This window comes from Camelus ferus, chromosome 34 (assembly GCF_009834535.1).
Source record: "Camelus ferus isolate YT-003-E chromosome 34, BCGSAC_Cfer_1.0, whole genome shotgun sequence".
Taxonomy (NCBI): domain Eukaryota; kingdom Metazoa; phylum Chordata; class Mammalia; order Artiodactyla; family Camelidae; genus Camelus; species Camelus ferus.
In genome coordinates, this window is record NC_045729.1 from 15,441,348 (window position 1) to 15,459,492 (window position 18,145).

Here is an 18,145-nt window from a genome sequence, read left to right on the forward strand (position 1 = left end):
AAGTCAATTAATTTCTTTTTCATATATGTCTCATGATATACATGAATCCAAACTGTTAGTTCAATTTAATAGACCTCATAGCAGATTATCATAGTTAAATTCCGCAATCCAAGTCGAATGTTATTTAACTGAATGTACTGATATTTCTTTCCAATCCAAGAAATGTTTATGTAAACATTAGGAACCAATAGATTCCAATGTAATAGGAATCAATGCATGTCTATTGGCCAAAGCAGAGTCAAATCTTTGGGAAAATTATGCACAATTTTTCATTATTTTGTAGCTCTTATTCTTTATTCACAGTTCTTTGAATTTTGTCAGCCAATAAACTCTTAGAGTATTATATTAGATGCCTAGCTTTTTAAATTAATGAGTAAGTTCCTGATCCTGATAAATGGCACTACACTGCTTAGAATGTCAGATGATTAAGGGTGCCAACTGGAAGAGACTTTGTTGGCTGGTCTTAGAGGCTGAATGGAATTTTTCACAGCCCCGTGCAAACTACAAACATTCACCAGAAAAACACTGCCTGGAGACAGGCTGTAGCTAGGTCTGTATCTTTGTTAGCCTGTGTTCCAATTCCCATTCAAGATTCTATCTCACTGTGATCGAAATCAACTTATATTTTACCAGTGTGTAAAAAGAGTAGGAAGCCTGAGTTAACCATATCTCATTTCCAGTGTATTCCAGAGATGGTTAACCGGTAGTCCCCAGGCAGATTCACCTCTAATCCTGTTCTCAAGTGGATGAAGACAAAGGAAGTGTAGAAAGGAACAGTCCTAGCCTAGGGCAAAAGAGAGTTTCGAGACTGTAATAATTAGAATATTTGTTTCTATAATCATATCCTCTTCACAGGTAAATTTGAGCTTCTCCTCCGCCCGGAGCCTGCCAGCCTCAGACACCAACCTGAAGGTCACAGCCACTCCTCACTCCCTCTGCGCCCTCCGTGCTGTAGACCAGAGTGTGCTGCTGATGAAGCCTGAGGCTGAGCTCTCACCTCAATCAGTGAGTCCCATTTCAGTCTTGGGTATCAGAAAACGCACACATGATACAAGCATTGTTGGTAGCCAGAAGTTGTAACTGCAAAACGACAAGTTCTTCAGACTGTCAGGCATGAGGTAGTAAGTTATGTATGAGTTTGGATTCAGTTCAGTTCCAAAAAAGACACTGCACAAGGTGCTTTACATGCATCATCTCATTTCCTTCTCTGCTGTAATGTGTCAAAGAGTGAGCAATCTTGCTCTCCACTTCATTCCCTGAGCCTAGCACAGCCCTTATCTCTAAAAGACGCACAACACATTTTTAATGAATAATACTTCTTTAAGGTGGATATTATTACCTTAATTTTATTATTTTTTAAATTGAGGTATAGTTGATTTACAATGTTGTGTTAGTTTCAGGGGTACATCAGAGTGATTCAGTTGTACATCCATATATCTATTCTTTTTCAGATTCTTTTCCATTATGGGTTTTACAAGATATTGAACATATTTCCCTGTGCTCTACAGTAGGACCTTGTTGTTTCTTTTATATATAGTAGTGTGTATATGTTAATCTCAAACTCTTAATTTATCCATTCCCCTGTACTTTCCCCTTTGGTAACCATAAGTTTGTTTTTTATATCTGTAAGTCTATTTCTGTTTTGTAAATAAGTTCATCTGTATAATTTTTCTTAGATCCCACATATAAATGATATCATGATATTTGTCTTCCTCTGTCTGACTTACTTCACTTAGTATGATAATCTCTAGGTTCATCCACATAGCTGCCAATGACATTATTTTATGCTTTTTTTATGGCTGAGTAGCATTCCATTGTGTGTGTGTATATATATATATGTACCACACTTACCACACACACCACAACTTCTTCATCCATTCATCTGTCGATGGATATTTAGGTTGTTTCCATATCTTGGCTGTCGTAAATAGTGCTGCTATGAACATTGGGGTGCATGTATCTTTTTGAATTGGAGTTTTCTCCAGATATATGCCCAGGAGTGGGACTGCTGGGTCACATGGTAGGTCTATTTTTAGTTTTTTAAGGAGTCTCCATACTGTTTTTCATAGTGGCTGCACCAATTGACACCTACCAGCAGTGTAGGAGGCTTCCTTTTTCTCCACACCTTCTCCAGCATTTATTATTTGTAGACTTTTTGATGACAGCCATTCTGACTGGTGTGAGGAGATACCTCATTGTAGTTTTGATTTGCATTTTTCTAATAATTAGTGATGTTGAGCATCTTTTCATGTGTCTGTTGGCCATCTGTATATCTTCTTTGGAGAAATGTCTATTTAGAAGAAGAAGGCCTTCCCCAGGAGAGGAGAGCTGTTCTACAGTCAAGGGTATATGAGTAGCTGCTCTCATTACAAACTCCACACAAGATGGTATGTGATGCCAGATTTTTAAGCTTTCTCTAAAATTCAGGTACTTCCTCATTGCTCTTAAGTATAAATGAAAGAGAATTTCCATTCAAACTTGTCTTTTAAAGATATTTCTTACACTGAAGCACTACCAAAAGGACCTTAGAGTTTCCCATCTTCATGGTGCATTTACTTATTTAACAAATATCCACTCTTCCTTGACTGTGGGATGGACACTGCCCTGGAAATAGGAGTTCTAATAGTGAACAATCAGATGTGGTCTCTGACTGTTTTAGACTTACAATCTGGTGAGCTATTAAAACAAGCAAGCAACAAAACATATAAACGTATAATAGTGCTAAATTTTGGTAAGTATCATTTAAGGGATAAACAGGCTGTTGAGATAAAGAAAGAAAAGAGTTGAACAGTTTTTGACATAGTGATCTGAGGTGTCTTCTTAGATCATCAGACAATGGAGGGGAAGGGGCAGGCGTTACAAAGGATGAAAGCAGCGTGCCCGAGGGTCTTGAGGTCGGAGTAAGTCTGGGGTGTTCTAAAAAGGGAAAGGTAATGACCTTATGTGTAGTGGTGAGAGAAGAGGATGGCAGCGGCTGTAGGTGGAACGGAAAGTAAGGAAGATCGTGGTGTTACAGTCTCTGTTACGCGATGCGCTCTGTTCGCTTGGAGTGGAGTTTGGAGTTGACGGCCAGTGCGGGGGTAAATCACTGAGGAGCTGTAGGCAGGGGAGCAGCAATTTAGATTTCTCTAGTAAGAAGATCTCATTGGCTGCTGAGGATATGAGAGGGAGAATGAAAGAATGGAAACCGAAGGCTGTTGTAGTAGCTTAGGTAAGAGAGGGCAGCAGGTCTGCATGGAGTTAGGGTGTGTTTAATGGCCAGAACACTATGTGACTGAGCAGGTGGCCTAACACTAGGCTCGGGGCAAAAAACTGAACTGGAATTGATTTGATTTCTAGGTTACCCCAACCCACTTTTTTCCCAAGCCAAACTCGGTCCTAACATAGTATACTAAAAACAAAAGCAAACAAACAAACAAAAAACACGTGGTAAGAACTTAATCATATAAAATGGGAAAAGAAAATGGAATAAGTATTTACAGAAGTTGTTTCTGAGTGACGGGAATGTGAGTGGCTTTTATTCTCTCCTTATGCTTCCCTGTACTGTCCACATTTTTTGCTTTCCTTTAAAAGTAGGCGTTTGGGCTGGGAGACAGGAGACTAGAGTTTTATTCTTACTCATCCAAAATGGGCTCTGAGCCTTTGATCAATTAATTTGATTTCTTTATATATGCATTTCTTTTGTACAACAAAAGGCTTAGGATCTATAGCCCTTAATGTCTCCCTATGATTTCTGTGTTTATAATATTGGCATGGGAGTGTTAAGTAAATCCTGGATTGAACATTATTACACTAAAATAAAATAAGATAAGTTTTTCCTTTGTTCTCTCCATTTTGCAGGTCTATGATTTGCTACCAGTAAAGAGCGTCCACAGTGTTCGATACAGAGGTCCTGGGAATGAAGATGGTGAAGCGTGTATCACTGCAGAAGACATAACTCACAACGGACTCATTTACACGCCAAGGCAGATCCCGGATGATGATGTTTACAGCATCTTTGAGGTCATTCTTCTTAAAAACATAACCAAAATTGATTTCCAAGTCTTTGTTAAGATGGAGAACAAATGGACTTCTAAGCTCTAGAATCTGACCTCCTTCCCACCTGCCAAAAATAAAGCTATGATTCACAGAAAAAAATTGAAACCTCAGAGGCATAGAGAACTTCGTACATGCACAGAGAGTCAATCGTGAATTTCTCTGGCACTTTAAACCGCAAGGGGTATTACTTTGAGGGCCCACAGTCTTAACCAAGTTGCTCTCAAAGCTAGTTATCACTGTCATTTTCTCCTCTCAGAAAACCTTTCCCATAGTGCCTCTGCAATCCATCCATTTAGTGCAGTAAAATTTCAGGAAGACTGAGAGTAGCTGTGCATAAAGAAAAGACTGACAAAATGTGGAGTAGAAATGTTAGCATGCCTTAGGTTAGATAAAATGCGTTAATAAAATGTGTGCCTTTAACTAGACCTAGGGAAAGGGAAGTTCATCCAGGCTGTGAAGTCAAACCTTGTCACTACCAAAAAAAGGACTAAAAACTCCCATTATACCTCAAGAAAAATATACATCATTCTTCTGCAGAGGTCTGCAGCTTAGCTGAGAGCAACTTAAACCTCCTTCTCCTGCAGCCTCCAGAATCATAAATCAGTCAACGGTCCACGGAGAAGAGGACTCTTTAAGTTTTTAGCTCACTGCTTAATCTTTAAACATTTCCTTCTGACTTCTTTCTCCCTAGTGTGTATCACTGCCACCCTTGACAGCTGTGCCTCAGAGTCCCACAGTTTCCCAAGTTCTCTAAGATAGGACAGCAAGTAGTATTTAACTGTGACAAATATTGAGGAAAGAGGACGTTGGGAACAGGTGGGCTCCAGGAATCAGGCTACATGGACATCTGCATGTGTGTTTTGCATGCAGAGATTCAGGCTACTTACAAGAAATCAAGAAAGAAAAACAGGGAAGACTAAATCATAAAAGGGATAAGTTGAGCATAGATATTTAGGCAAAGGCGTATTTTCCAATAAAACATAAACAAAGCCAAGTTTACTAAGACTGTGAAGAAGAATCTCCAAGATGCAACCCTATAATCTCAAATGAAGAGAAACAAAAAAAATTATTCTCTGCAATAAAATTATGAGATATATATATAATATATATACTATACATGTATAATATTTGGGGATTTTTTGAGGGGGAAAGGAAGGGAAGAAGAACATTCAAAGCAAAATACTCAAGTTTCTTGGATGCAAAAGACAATTAAAGAGGCATCAACATCCAGTAGACAAAATTCAGAATAGGAATCAGAAGTGGGTCCTAATCCCAACTCTCATTCACTAACTGGATGCATTGGACTTTCTGGGACCCCATTTTCATATTTTAAAATAGCTCTCTTCTCCTTCATGTGGAATTTTCATGACAATCCTATGAGCTATGTGTATAATCATAGTAAAAGTATAATACAAAAGTAAGAAAATATTCCAGTCTCCAGACTGAATTGCCAATATGCTTTCATCATTCTTTTTCTTCCAGTCCGCAGGATTCAATATTTTTACCAACTCAAAAATCCACAAGCCATGTATTAGTCAGGTTTTTCTGCCATCTCCAGGAATGGCTCTGAACTACGCAAGTGGTAAGAGTGAGAATTATCTCTCTGCTAAAATAATGGAAGAAAAATGGTGCTTTGCTGGGTTGGGTTGGGATTAAAAGCTATTTTTCTAAGTATTAAATGTTGTTACTCTGCAGCAACTTCTTGGTAAATTTTCTTCAAATAATATTTTTCCCCAGGGGAAAAATACTAATTTTTAAGCAATTATTGTTTTTTTTCTCTCTCTGTCTCTGAAATCAAAATCAAATACTTTTTTGCCATAGCTTTCAATAGACTTGGTGCTTTAAATCCTCCATATCCATTGTGGATTCAATACCTAAATTAGTCAGAATAAGATAACTTACATTGCAGTAACAAACAAACCCCCATATCTCGGAGGCTAAGCAAAACAAAAACTGCCTGTGAGTCCAGTAGCTGTCCAGAACAGTTCCCTACCAACTATTGTCAAGGATATCCTTTCGGCTTTCATCCTGTCACTCCGTCTCCAATGTACCTTTCAAGATTACTACCCTGGGGAAGAAGAAATAGGTTTGCATGTGACTTTTACGGCCAGAAGAGGAAGTGGCATATATCACCTTGCCCTGCCTGCAAGGGATGCTGAGAAATGTAAAGGATTATATGCATATTATTTGCCCCTGTTGTACTCTTTTATGGAAATCAAAGTGATTTTGATATTTTGAACAAAGTAGAATAATTCAACTTTTGGCAGATATACTGCTAATCTCTTTGTACGTCTCAAGTGTGCCTAGACAGGAGGAAAAGTTGAATAGATTCTGTTTTTCTCTCTGCTGCTAACAGACGTAGAGAAATGTGTCTAGGAATGCTTGGCTGTCTACTAATCCTATTTTCTAATAAGAAATGTGGCAGTCATGATTCCATGTAATAGCATGTTTATTTCTTTTTAAAAAACTAAAAAGCATTGTTATTACTTTATTTTCATATCCCTCTTAATACCAAGCATACATTTTCCTTCCAATCCTAAGAGAACACATGTCGATGGAATGACCCAGAAAATCTGAAAAGAGAGTACCATCATTACATTCTTAATCCAAATATTCTGTAATGATCTATACAAATTTTGCATTTGGTTATTTGTCACCCATCTATTCTTTCGTTTTCATTCTCAGTTACATCACCTTAGTCCTGAGACCCCCATTTCCATTATTTCATAACCCAATTACTAAAAAACCATCCCAATTTAGCTGCCTTGCCTACCCTCTTTCTCCACTTCAGTCTAGCCTGTGTCCTGTGAAAGGTGTATCACCCTTACACATTGCTTTTATTATGCCATTTATTTCTCATACATAGTCACTACTTCTGGAATTCAAATAGTCACTATATGTAAGGCTTTAAAAGAGCATGTTTAACTCTATCATTTTATATATATTATACTTATATATTTATACATACTATCTTATCTAGCTTCTGATCTCTGGAGGGTCATTTTTTTTTAATCAACCTAACTCCTGCCTCCTTAACAGATCTAATTTATTTTTCCTAACCTTCATGGTGTTTTATCATACAGTCACACCTACTACTTACTCAGCTATGCTAAACACACCCTCAACATAGACATTCTTCTCCTGAGGAGCAAGTTTCTCATTATCCCTTTGGAGCATCTGTTCCGACCTCTGTGCAACACGTGTGCAGCTGTTTCCTTCGAATGCCTTCTTCATTCTCCTCTGTTTCTCTTTCCATGGCCATCTTTTACGTTCCACTTTGGTAAAGTCTTTTCTGGTCAATCTAAACTTTATTTTCGGTCCTTTATTGAGTCTCTGCTGTCTATAACACATGCTTTACTATATATTATTGTTTGCGTCTCTATATCTCATTAACTGTTAAAAAAAAAAAAAAATCCTCAAATCCTCTAGCTGTAGCTACGATCCATTCCTCTTGTTTGATTTTCACTGCACGTGGAGAACACGTGATCATGCCATCGGTGTACAAGCAGTATTTGGTGTTTTAAACTAATCTTTGTCCTTCCCTTCACCAGTTGAATAATCAGTTTAGGGAGACTTACATTTGTCTTCATTTCTAGAGAAAATTATATTACCTCTAGACTATTTGATGAAGCAAGAGGATTAGCCTTCCAATAGGACAAAGAGATAAGTGAACAAAGTAACAAGCTGGTAGGTTGAACTATTCTAAGAGTAAACATTCCCTGAGCATATGACCTTATTCTACTTGATAAATAAGGAAGCACTAACAAATTAATGATAAAACTGAGGCTGACACTGGGTTCTGTGTGTTGTGTCTCCACAGCAGGTCCTCTAAGTGCTCCACTAGCACGTGGAGCTGAAGGAATAGCTTATTCAACGGCAGCGAGAGACGGCTCTCCAGCTGCAGAAGTGAAAGAGACAGTCCGGAAGTATTTCCCTGAGACTTGGATCTGGGACTTGGTGAAGCTCAAGTAAGTTGTGTGTTGCCTGGAATTGAGTTCAGAAAAGGATCTGAATCCTCCCCTGTGATTCTAGTGTGGTCACTGGTTCCTCATCCTTTCCGTTCTGCTCCACTCTTTAGTGGTAGATATTTAGATTCATAGTTCATTTATCTGATTGCTAAACAATGCAAGGTTTTGTCTTGTTCTGTTTTGTCTTGTTCTGTTTAGTCTAATTTGGTCCTGAGATACCTGAAATAACAGAAAGTAGAAAGCTACCCTAGACTCTAAAAAGAAAAAAACAACTTTCAGAAGCCTCACTAGGTGCACCAAACCTTAGATGAAGTTTAGCATTTATCACACTCAGTTCCTAAGTGGTCACACCCAGGGATCACCAGTTGTCCATGCTCAAAAAGGGATTCTCACCCTCTTTTTTCCCTCACTAGTGTATCAGGTAGAAGTGAGTTGGCAGTGAAGGTCCCTGACACCATCACAGAGTGGAAAGCCAGTGCCTTCTGCTTGTCTGAAACAGCAGGGCTCGGCCTCTCCCCCGTCACCTCTCTTCAAGTCTTCCAGCCCTTCTTCGTGGAACTCACTCTCCCCTACTCTGTGGTTCGAGGAGAAGCCTTCACGCTCAAAGCCACTGTGTTCAACTACCTGTCCAGTAGCATTCGGGTAAGGACCCTTCTCTGGACATAAGGGAAAGTAGAAGGAGGAAACACGATCACCATTCATTACCTGGGTCTCCCAGGTAACCTCCTAGTAAATCAAAATTGAGTATGATGCTGCCTAAGTTTGAAAGGGAATGAGTACTAGGAACTAAGAACGAAGCTATCCAACAGGTCCGAGGTAGTAAGGTCAATATTCATTTGGGATTCTATATTATTTGTGGATTCCTAAATTCAGATATTATTTCCACCTGATTAGTTTTTCACTCTAACTAAAGAAAACATCTCTTCTTTGTGTTGACACAAGCCTAAATCCTGGGTATTTATCCTAATTCCCTTCCGTTTTTCAATGTCCTTATGGCAAACATCTAAACTACAAAATATTTGACAGGATTTACCTTGTTTGAACAATTCCTCAAAGCCTCTCAATGAGTATGCATTCTCCCTGTAAGTTGCTTCCCCCTGTAACTGACCTTTTGCCTGTGTTCTTTCTCAAACTCATGGGTGGGAATGGGGGACAGGTCAGCGTGCAGCTGGAGGTCTCTTCTGCCTTCGAGGCCATCCCAGCAGAGAAGAATGATGAATCTCACTGTATCTGTGGAAACAGGCAGAAAACTGTATCCTGGGCTGTGACCCCAAAGTTGCTGGGTGAGTGGTAAAGACGTTCACAAGCCCTGCTTCTTATGTTGGAATAGTCTGCTTTCCACTCTGACCCAGATGCATGTTTTTTCTTCTCCTTTATCAATAATCAATTGAAAGAAAACCATTTTATATATAGGAAGCTAAAAAGAAGAAGGTATTCAATATAGAATTGAGGTGGGAAGCCCCATGAAAAAGACAGCAGGACCCCCAGGCAGGGCCACTACCCTCCTGCCAGCACCATTCAGTTCCCTGGCCCAGTGGCATTATTTCACTTTTTAAACTCTGAAACTACTTCTAGGAAAGCAGAACTTACCCCTAAGAGTCTATTGGTTCCCTGAGCTAACTCCTGACTGGTCCATTTGTAGTGCTCCATTTGCATGGAGCTCACTCCTGATTGGTCCATTTCTCTCAGTCCTGATTGGTCCATTTCTCTCAGTCCTGATTGGTCCATTTCTACAAAGCTTGTTCCTAATTAGTCACCTTTGTTAGTCCTTATTTGCATATGATGTTACAAAATGTTGCAAAGTCTAGGCTGGTAGCCTATAAAAGCCTGTGTAAACCTACAGACAAGGGTCCAGAGCTTGGAGTGTTAACTCCTCTGGGCCCGCCGGCGTAATAAACCTGAGTTCTCCAACCCTCCAAGAGCTGCTTGGTCTCTTGCCCGGATCCAGGTTGCTGCCACAATTGAGCTATAACACTGAGCTTTTAACACTGAGCTGTAACACACTTTGCTGCAACAGAATCACTGTTTAACTGCTTGAGAATCTTATTCCCCAGGAAAGGTGAATTTCACAGTCACTGCAGAAGCCCTGCAGTCTCAGGAATTGTGTGGCAATGAGGTGCCCCACGTCCCGGCGCTTGGACAGAAGGACACCGTAGTCAAACCCTTATTAGTCGAGGTATGACGGTCTGCTTTCTCCAAGTCTCAGAGACCTTATTATGTAAACAGCATTATTTAATATGTATGTGACATTTCATTCCGAAGAATATGAATATGTTCACCACTCAAGTTTTCACTGACATTTTTCTCCTCTATTTTAAATTGACTTTTCTCCTATGCATTCAGCATCACTTTACCTTTTTACTTTTTTTTTCTTTCAATACAAAGCCGGAAGGAATAGAAAGGGAGGAAACTTTCAACACAATTCTCTGTGCATCAGGTAAGTGTCAAAAAACAGGTAAAATTCTCATGTTAAGCCACTTGCCAAAGTATACAGTTGTGAAATGCCCTTTTGGGCATGTTTCCTCTGGGGGAAAAAAAAGAAACAGAAACAATCTTTTCCTAATGAAGGCATAGAGAAGTTAAGAATCTTAACCAAAAAGCTCTCAGTTAATAATGAGAGGTAAAGCCGATGATTACAGGACAGGATTCTTTCCAAGATACCTGTGTTTCTTGAACTTCTTCCTACACAGTTTTCAAACTATTAAAATATCTGTGTGTCACAATGCTATAGGTTATTCAGGCAATAGTTCATCTGTACTCATGTTTTTATTTAAACAAGTCATCTTAAGAAGAACTTCAAGGGGGGAAAGGCTGTGGGAAGGGATAAATTGGGAGTTCAAGATCTGCAGATACTAACTAAAAATAAAAAAAACAGATAAACAAGTTTATACTATATAGCACAGGGGACTATATTCAGTATCTCATAGTAACTTCTGGTGAAAGAGAATGTGAAAATGAATATATGTATGATCCTATATGACTGAAATATTGTTTGAAAATAAGGACCTCCCCAAACAGAAATATAGTCAGAAAGTATCATTGTGCTTAAAACAGAATCTGGTACATAGCACACACTTAATGCATATTTATGAAATGACTACGACTTTTTGAAACCACTAGCAATAGTAGAAATTAACATGAACAAGTATAAATAAATATAACACAAGGTATATGCTTATAAGGAAATCTATAGAAATTTACCACAAATATATATGAGTAATGTGAACCTCACTGGGAGAGGAGTTGTGGCTTTAGGAGAAACTTGGATTGCAACAAAGAAATTAGACAATGACCAAGAGAAATGAGACATTGGATCTTGATCATATAGAGGAAAGAATGCAAACAAAAATAGGCCATTTCTCTCGTTTTTCCCTCCCTTATATCTATTTGTCTTCCTTCATTAGAATCTGCAGTGCCTAAAAACTTCTCATTAAAACTTCCTTCAAATGTGGTTGAAGGATCTGCCAGAGCGACATATTCTGTTTTGGGTGAGTCTCCCAGCCCAGAAGCAGCAGCTGTCCAGCCCCATAATTCTAGTGCCCAAGGCCGCACCATCCCTCATTAAAGAGTCCCTGAGTCTAGACACTGGCCTGAGAGAACGAGCACCAAGCTAAGGACTGCATTGTGTTATTAGTCAGAAAAGGGACTGAGTAGATGTGATGCTACATATTACACCTTGATATACTCTGAAAAGTAAGAAGGGTCATCTGTCTGTACCCTCATCTTCAAGAGAGTGACTAAGTCAGGGTGCTTCCTAATAGATTTGAAAATTGTTGTGTGTGTGCGTGTGTATGTGTGTGTGTACTTTACCAGATTTGTGGCTCATCAGAAAGAAGTATCCAGCCATTCAGTTTTTTCCTGTTTTTTTCTATCCTTGAACCATCTACTTTATTGTTTTCCATTTCTCTTTCCTTTTTTCAAAATTCTTTTTCTTTTTAACAGAGGCATGGGGGATTGAACTCAAGACCTCATGCATGCCAAGCATGTGCTCTACCACTAAGCTGTACCCACTTCCCCTCTCTTTCCTTTCTATTTCTTGTTTTTCTTCACCTCTTATGCTTTCTTGTCCTCCCTTTTATATATGATTTGACCTCTCCCTTAGCTAGTAATCTATCTTCCTGTCCCAACATAAATCAGCACTGAGTGCCTCTGGCTTTTTTCAATCTTTCATTCCCCAGGTGATATACTAGGCTCTGCAATGCAAAATCTTCAGAATCTTGTCCAGATGCCCTATGGCTGCGGTGAACAGAACATGGTCCTTTTTGTCCCGAACATCTATGTTCTGAACTATCTGAATGAGACACGGCAGCTGACAGAGACGATCAAGTCCAAAGCCATCAGCCACCTCATCAGCGGTGAGAGGCTGCCCCAAAAGGAGAACGTTCATTGAGTCCCTTGCTGTCTCCACCAGTGAACTCAAACCTTTCGATTTAGATTTAATAATTATTCTTGCTGTGATGTCCAGCCAGACGTCTCGCTGTGCAACCAGAAGTGTCAGTGGCGTCATCGAGTCTTGGAGATAGCGTAGTAGTAAAATAGTGGTCTCCCTATGATTCTCCAGCAAGCTTTGAAGAAAAGCCTGCCTAATTCTCCACTGTCTCTGCTATTTCATAAATCTATGAAAACTTCCTCTTCAGGTTACCAAAGACAATTGAATTATAAACACAGTGATGGCTCATACAGCACCTTCGGGGATCATGATGGTAGAAGTCAGGGAAACACTTGGTAAGATAATTATTTCCTTCTGTTCTCTGTAGATCCATGGTATGCCAGATTTCTGGAAATTCGCTTTTCTCTGTCACCTGGAGTTCTTTCACAGAAACTTGTTATTCTTTAAAAACCCATATATGTATGTATCATCACTCGTGGGAGATCTCACCATTTTGTCACCTTGAGCTCCCCTGTTCTAATAGTATAGAAGATAGTACAATAAGGACGTCCTCAAACAGAAATAAAGTCAGAAAGGGTCACAATGTGAAATGATAGGGGGGAAAAGCTTCTACACTGCGCAAAAAAGGGAAGGAGAAGAGGAGAGGGACAGGAGGAGACTGTGATGTAGTCAAAATCATTCAGAAAATGGCAATTTTGATGGTGGGCAGGCTTGGAGTCTCCACCGAATATTTTATGAGAAAAAAGTGAAAAGTATCAGCTGTGAAGAAACCCACGAAGTTGAGATATTTTAAAAAATAGATTCAGAAGTTTGCTGTACCAACAAGAGCATATTCAGTATTCAAGTATCATTTCCCCACGAATCCCCTCCAACAATCTCCCGCATGGAATTGTAAAGATACCTGGAGGCGACTGCACTTGGCATGCTTTGAAAGTGAGATGGTCCTCATGTCTCAGTGTCTTCTTTGCTGGACAGGCTCACCGCATTTGTGCTCAAGTCCTTTGCTCAAGCCCGGTCATACATTTTTGTGGAGCCCTCACACATCATGGATTCCCTCAACTGGCTGTCACGGAAACAAAAGGAAAATGGGTGTTTCCAACGCTCCGGATCCCTGCTAAACAATGCTATTAAGGTGATGCCTTCACTTTTGTTCTGAACAAGTGATATGTAGGAGCAGTGATGCTCTGACTGGTTCCTCAAGTCCTGGTGACATGGCCTTGAGGAAGGACAGGATACTCTAAAGCTTCTGAAAACTAGTCATAAATTAGTTGTTTTTTATTGAAAGAAAATAGTGTGTCTCCAAAATTTCAATACGTTACTGAGAGTGAGGGGAAATGATTTGGGACAGATTTAAGAGTTTTACGGTGAAGGAGGAAGGGGGAAAATCAATATTGTTGCACAAGAAAAGATGCTTTTTAATGAAGATGCTCAAGAGGAAAAGAGAGGTAGCTGACGCTAGCTAATGAACGGTGGACTGTGTATCTCTGCATCTGACCCTTACAGGGCGGCGTAGATGACGAGGTGACACTCTCTGCCTACATCACCATTGCTCTGCTGGAGATGCCACTGCCTGTCACCGTATGTACTAACACCTTTGCTGTCCCTCCTTCACTAATGTAAGGAATGAAACTCAGGGAACTGACTCTCTGAGGAAAATGAGTTGTGATTTACATGTTATTTAATGTTAGTATATTTCACTGGACCATGAGGGACTATAGATCCTTTGGGAAGCTGCAAAGGAGATGATTCTCTGGTCAGAACTGTGATGCCACATAGGCACATGGGGGCGTTTCACCTGGGGTTAGCCTGGGGACAGTTCATTAGCCTGGTTCTGCAACCTTCAGGTCTCTCTTCATCTTCTTTATAGCATCAAGTTGTCCGCAATGCTCTGTTCTGCCTGGAAGAGGCCTGGAAATCCACCTCAGAGGCCCAAGGAAGTCTTGTCTATACCAAGGCATTATTGGCCTATGCCTTCGCCCTAGCAGGAAACCAGACCAAGCGGCGTGAGCTGCTTGAATCCCTAAGCAAAGAGGCTGTAGAAGAAGGTAAGAGCTCCTACAGCAAAACTGACTTCCCAAAATCTCCAGTGACCAAAAGAAGAGAGAGGACCTGATGAATTCACACCTATCACCCATCATGCTTATATTATACTGTATCCATTATTTTGTGATAAGAAGATGATGAATTATTATTGATATAACCCTTAAATTCTCTAGGTAACATGAATCGTTTTATCATTTCACACATTACAGACTCTCAACAGCCCAGCTTCTAATATCACACAAATATGTAATAGACACAAAGGCACAAAACACAGTGTGATTGGCTGGAACCCTAATTTACTTTCTTGGCAAAGATTTGCCTGATTGGTGATTACTTAATACTTTCATTTCGTGTTATGTCCATTGACTAGGGGAGCTCTAATTACAATGATCATTCACTAATCAGGTTTTGAAACCGCTCTCTAAGCTTAAGATTGGATCCTTTTCTATTTCAAAGGGGACTCAATCCACTGGCAACGTCCTGGGAAACCTCAAGAAGTTCATGCACCCTATTATCAACCCCGGGCTCCTTCTGTTGAAGTGGAGATGACATCTTACTTGCTTCTTGCCTATCTCACTGCCCAGCCTGCCCCATCTTCAGCAGATCTGTCTGTGGCTACACGTATTGTAAAATGGATCACCAAGCAACAAAACCCCAACGGGGGCTTCTCTTCCACTCAGGTCTGTGAAGAGACTCCAGGGAGAAAATTAAATATATTAATATGTATGTAGACACAACCATCTTCTAGAAGTTGAATAGTTGAATAGTGCTTCTAATTTACACTTTATTTCTCCACCACCAGAAAGGTTCCAGCCTCATTATTTTCTATATGGATAATTTCTGTGTCCTCTGGACAGTCTCAGATTTTCTCTCCTTAGTGGATCCTCAACTGTAAACTAGGTCAGCCTCACTAAAGCAATCATTACTTTCCTGATAAAGTAAATTTTTCTTCATCCAAAGACTAAAATTATCTCATATTCTGCCCAAAATATTTCCTCCCCCAGTAAACATGAATACTGCTATCTAATTAGGCTGATCCCTTCACTTTTTCTGGAATTTGCTGACTGTTTTGCATGTCTTCACATGTAATATTTCCCACCCTGGTGCTCCCTGATGCCTGTCTTCTGTCTCCATAAACTTTTCTCGTTTAAAATTTAGAGATAATCCTGTTCCTCACCTTCTTCAGTCTTCTCTTCCTATGCTAGCTCCAATTTCTTCTCCCTTCTCTGAATTTTTCCAACAAATATTGTCACATAAATTTATAAATTATTGAAATATCCTCTGGTTTAAAATTTTTGAGTCTTATTGCTATATGTACATTGTAAACTACTTGAACGGGAAACTTCTTCATTTGCCCCCAGAGTACTTAGAATAGTTCATGATTAATAACCAGGTCTGGATTGACTGGAAATTCAATTAATGAACTGTGTTTATGACTAAATAACTCTGAGAGAGAGCGGTGTTGACGTGGTTTATATCCAGTTTGACTTTGTTTACCTTCCTCTCCTGTAATTTCTGCACACATCTTTTTTCAGGATACGGTGGTAGCGCTCCAAGCCCTCTCCAAATATGGAGCAGCAACTTTCACTAAAAGGGAGAAAGCGGCTACAGTCACTGTCAAGTCTTCAGACTCCTCTAAAGAATTTCAAGTAGATGAAGCCAATCGCCTACTGCTGCAGGAGATCAGGTTGCCAAAGATTCCAGGGGACTACAACACAACAGTGTTGGGGTCAGGATGTGTCTACCTGCAGGTGAGACTGCCACGGTTTGGGGGATACTACAAATGGGAGAAAGTCCCAAGAATTAGATTTGAATTTCAAAATAGAAAAAGAAATGTGTGCTAAGGGGAGGTATGAATCACCTAGAGGAGATAGACTATTTGAGTGCAAAGATAAAGGTTTAAGGTTTTTTTTCAATTTGTTTTAGACATCGTTGAGATATAACATCCTGCCCAAGAAAGAAGGAAAAGCTCCCTTTACCCTGCAAGTTGATACTCTCCCCAAGGACTGTGATGGAGTCAAAGCTCACAGAAAAGTCCAGATTCACATCAACATTAGGTAAATCCTAAATCACTACCAGACCTTTTGTAGAATATGGTGAAATTGATTTTCTTGTGCAGGGCAACTCCATGGTCCAAGGTCATGCATAATGAATAAGACATTCTTGCAATATTTACTAAAAAGAAAAATTTCTTCACTTTTACTAAAAAGCCCTAACATTAAGAATTTGACGTTGTCATACCTGCAGAGCATGAGTTTATAATGATGAGCTTTCCAAACAAGTATAGCAGAGGCAAACAGAGAAGCTGAGTAGTAGGGAGGGCTAGGGAACACTAGAAATGGAAGAGAGAGTTCGGTCTTGAATGAATTCCAAAGGATTTTATTTGACTGCCTTGTCCCCGTCCCTTGGCTTCATAGTTATACTGGGGAACGACCCAGCTCCAACATGGCCATTGTGGACGTGAAGATGGTGTCAGGCTTCATACCAGTGAAGTTATCAGTGAAAAAGGTAAGCCCCACATCCCTTACAAGAGCGAAGTCACGATAAACGCTGGCATTTCTGTTTGTCAATTTGGCTCTATTGACTCAGATCTCCAAGAGGTTGTTTCCCCAGTGCGTGTTTCCATCATTTTAATGGTGGGCATCCTAGTTCTGTCATGTGGTCTCAAGTATAAGATATAAATCATAAACATGATTAATAATGTTCCAGCAGGCCCTATGACTTCGAGGGATGTGGAGTGCATTGAATTATCTTCCAACTATATAGAAGAAGAAAAAGGGAGACCATAAGTATGTATATACAAATATTCTCCCTTTTTTTATATATAGTTGGACGATAATTCTCTCTCTCTCACACTCTCTCTCCCTCTCTCTCTCTCTATATATATATAGTGAATATATATATATTATATAGGTAGAAAGAGAAGGTTTAATAAATACTACTTCTATTGTTTTTTAATCATTATTACTATCATTCTCAAAATCATGAAAATCAGTGGTTTTGATGTTTCTCAGAAGCCATTTAGAACATAAATACCTGAAAACTGCTTCAGCCCCAAATTTCCTCATCCCATACCTTCGGTTTGTCTTCTTGGTCAACAGCTCCAAGAAAAGCCTCAGATTCAAAGGACTGAAGTGAGCACCAACCATGTCCTGATTTACTTTGAAGAGGTGAGCTTCTCTGCTAGGTCTGGGAGAGCCTCTAGACACTCCAACAACCAATCCGGATTCTGATTAACGTATTTCATATGCACAACGTATGAGGGGAAAAGAAAAGCTACAGGGGAAGTGAAGCTTGGCCAGCTCACCAAGGCTCAGATTACTGCATTTGACTGTCCATAGAATTGCCTCTTTTACTGGCACTGAGTGTGTTCTGCAAGACTTAAAATGTCTCATTCTTTCCATAGGTTTCAGTACAGAGGACAGCCTAAGTACAGGGCTTGATAATACCTTCAGAAAAGAGTAACTAGTAATTAAATGAATCTTTGATTCCAATTCAATTGTCCTGTCTCTCCAGCTAACGAATCAAACCTTGAGTTTCTCCTTCTTAGTGGAACAAGACATCCAAGTAAAGAATTTAAAACCAGCTACTGTGAAGGCCTATGATTATTATGAGACAGGTGAGTGGGATTCAGACATGCTGAGCCTTGAAAAGAAAAAGATGACTAACCTAGCATAGGGTCACCTGAACTGCAAGAAAACTCCAC

At 39.7% G+C, this 18,145-nt stretch overlaps 2 protein-coding genes across 2 annotated transcripts in view; one reads left to right on the forward strand and one right to left on the reverse strand.

The window, feature by feature from the left end:
- The window catches only part of LOC102516245 (pregnancy zone protein), a 37,847-nt gene that overhangs the window by 18,160 nt on the left and 1,542 nt on the right, over window positions 1–18,145 (forward strand). Inside the window, exons 15-34 of the mRNA XM_014565554.2 lie at window positions 856–1,005; window positions 3,841–4,002; window positions 5,521–5,620; window positions 7,859–8,006; window positions 8,420–8,648; window positions 9,163–9,289; window positions 10,061–10,182; window positions 10,392–10,443; window positions 11,411–11,494; window positions 12,185–12,361; window positions 12,644–12,731; window positions 13,372–13,528; window positions 13,900–13,974; window positions 14,264–14,441; window positions 14,896–15,119; window positions 15,975–16,190; window positions 16,366–16,496; window positions 16,857–16,947; window positions 17,541–17,609; window positions 17,956–18,058. Coding sequence (XP_014421040.2) covers window positions 856–1,005; window positions 3,841–4,002; window positions 5,521–5,620; window positions 7,859–8,006; window positions 8,420–8,648; window positions 9,163–9,289; window positions 10,061–10,182; window positions 10,392–10,443; window positions 11,411–11,494; window positions 12,185–12,361; window positions 12,644–12,731; window positions 13,372–13,528; window positions 13,900–13,974; window positions 14,264–14,441; window positions 14,896–15,119; window positions 15,975–16,190; window positions 16,366–16,496; window positions 16,857–16,947; window positions 17,541–17,609; window positions 17,956–18,058 — 2,683 coding nt within the window. The remainder of the gene's footprint in view (window positions 1–855; window positions 1,006–3,840; window positions 4,003–5,520; window positions 5,621–7,858; window positions 8,007–8,419; window positions 8,649–9,162; window positions 9,290–10,060; window positions 10,183–10,391; window positions 10,444–11,410; window positions 11,495–12,184; window positions 12,362–12,643; window positions 12,732–13,371; window positions 13,529–13,899; window positions 13,975–14,263; window positions 14,442–14,895; window positions 15,120–15,974; window positions 16,191–16,365; window positions 16,497–16,856; window positions 16,948–17,540; window positions 17,610–17,955; window positions 18,059–18,145) is intronic.
- KLRG1 (killer cell lectin like receptor G1) overlaps window positions 1–18,145 on the reverse strand; it is a 120,735-nt gene that overhangs the window by 3,090 nt on the left and 99,500 nt on the right. The gene's annotated exons all lie outside the window — the stretch shown is intronic.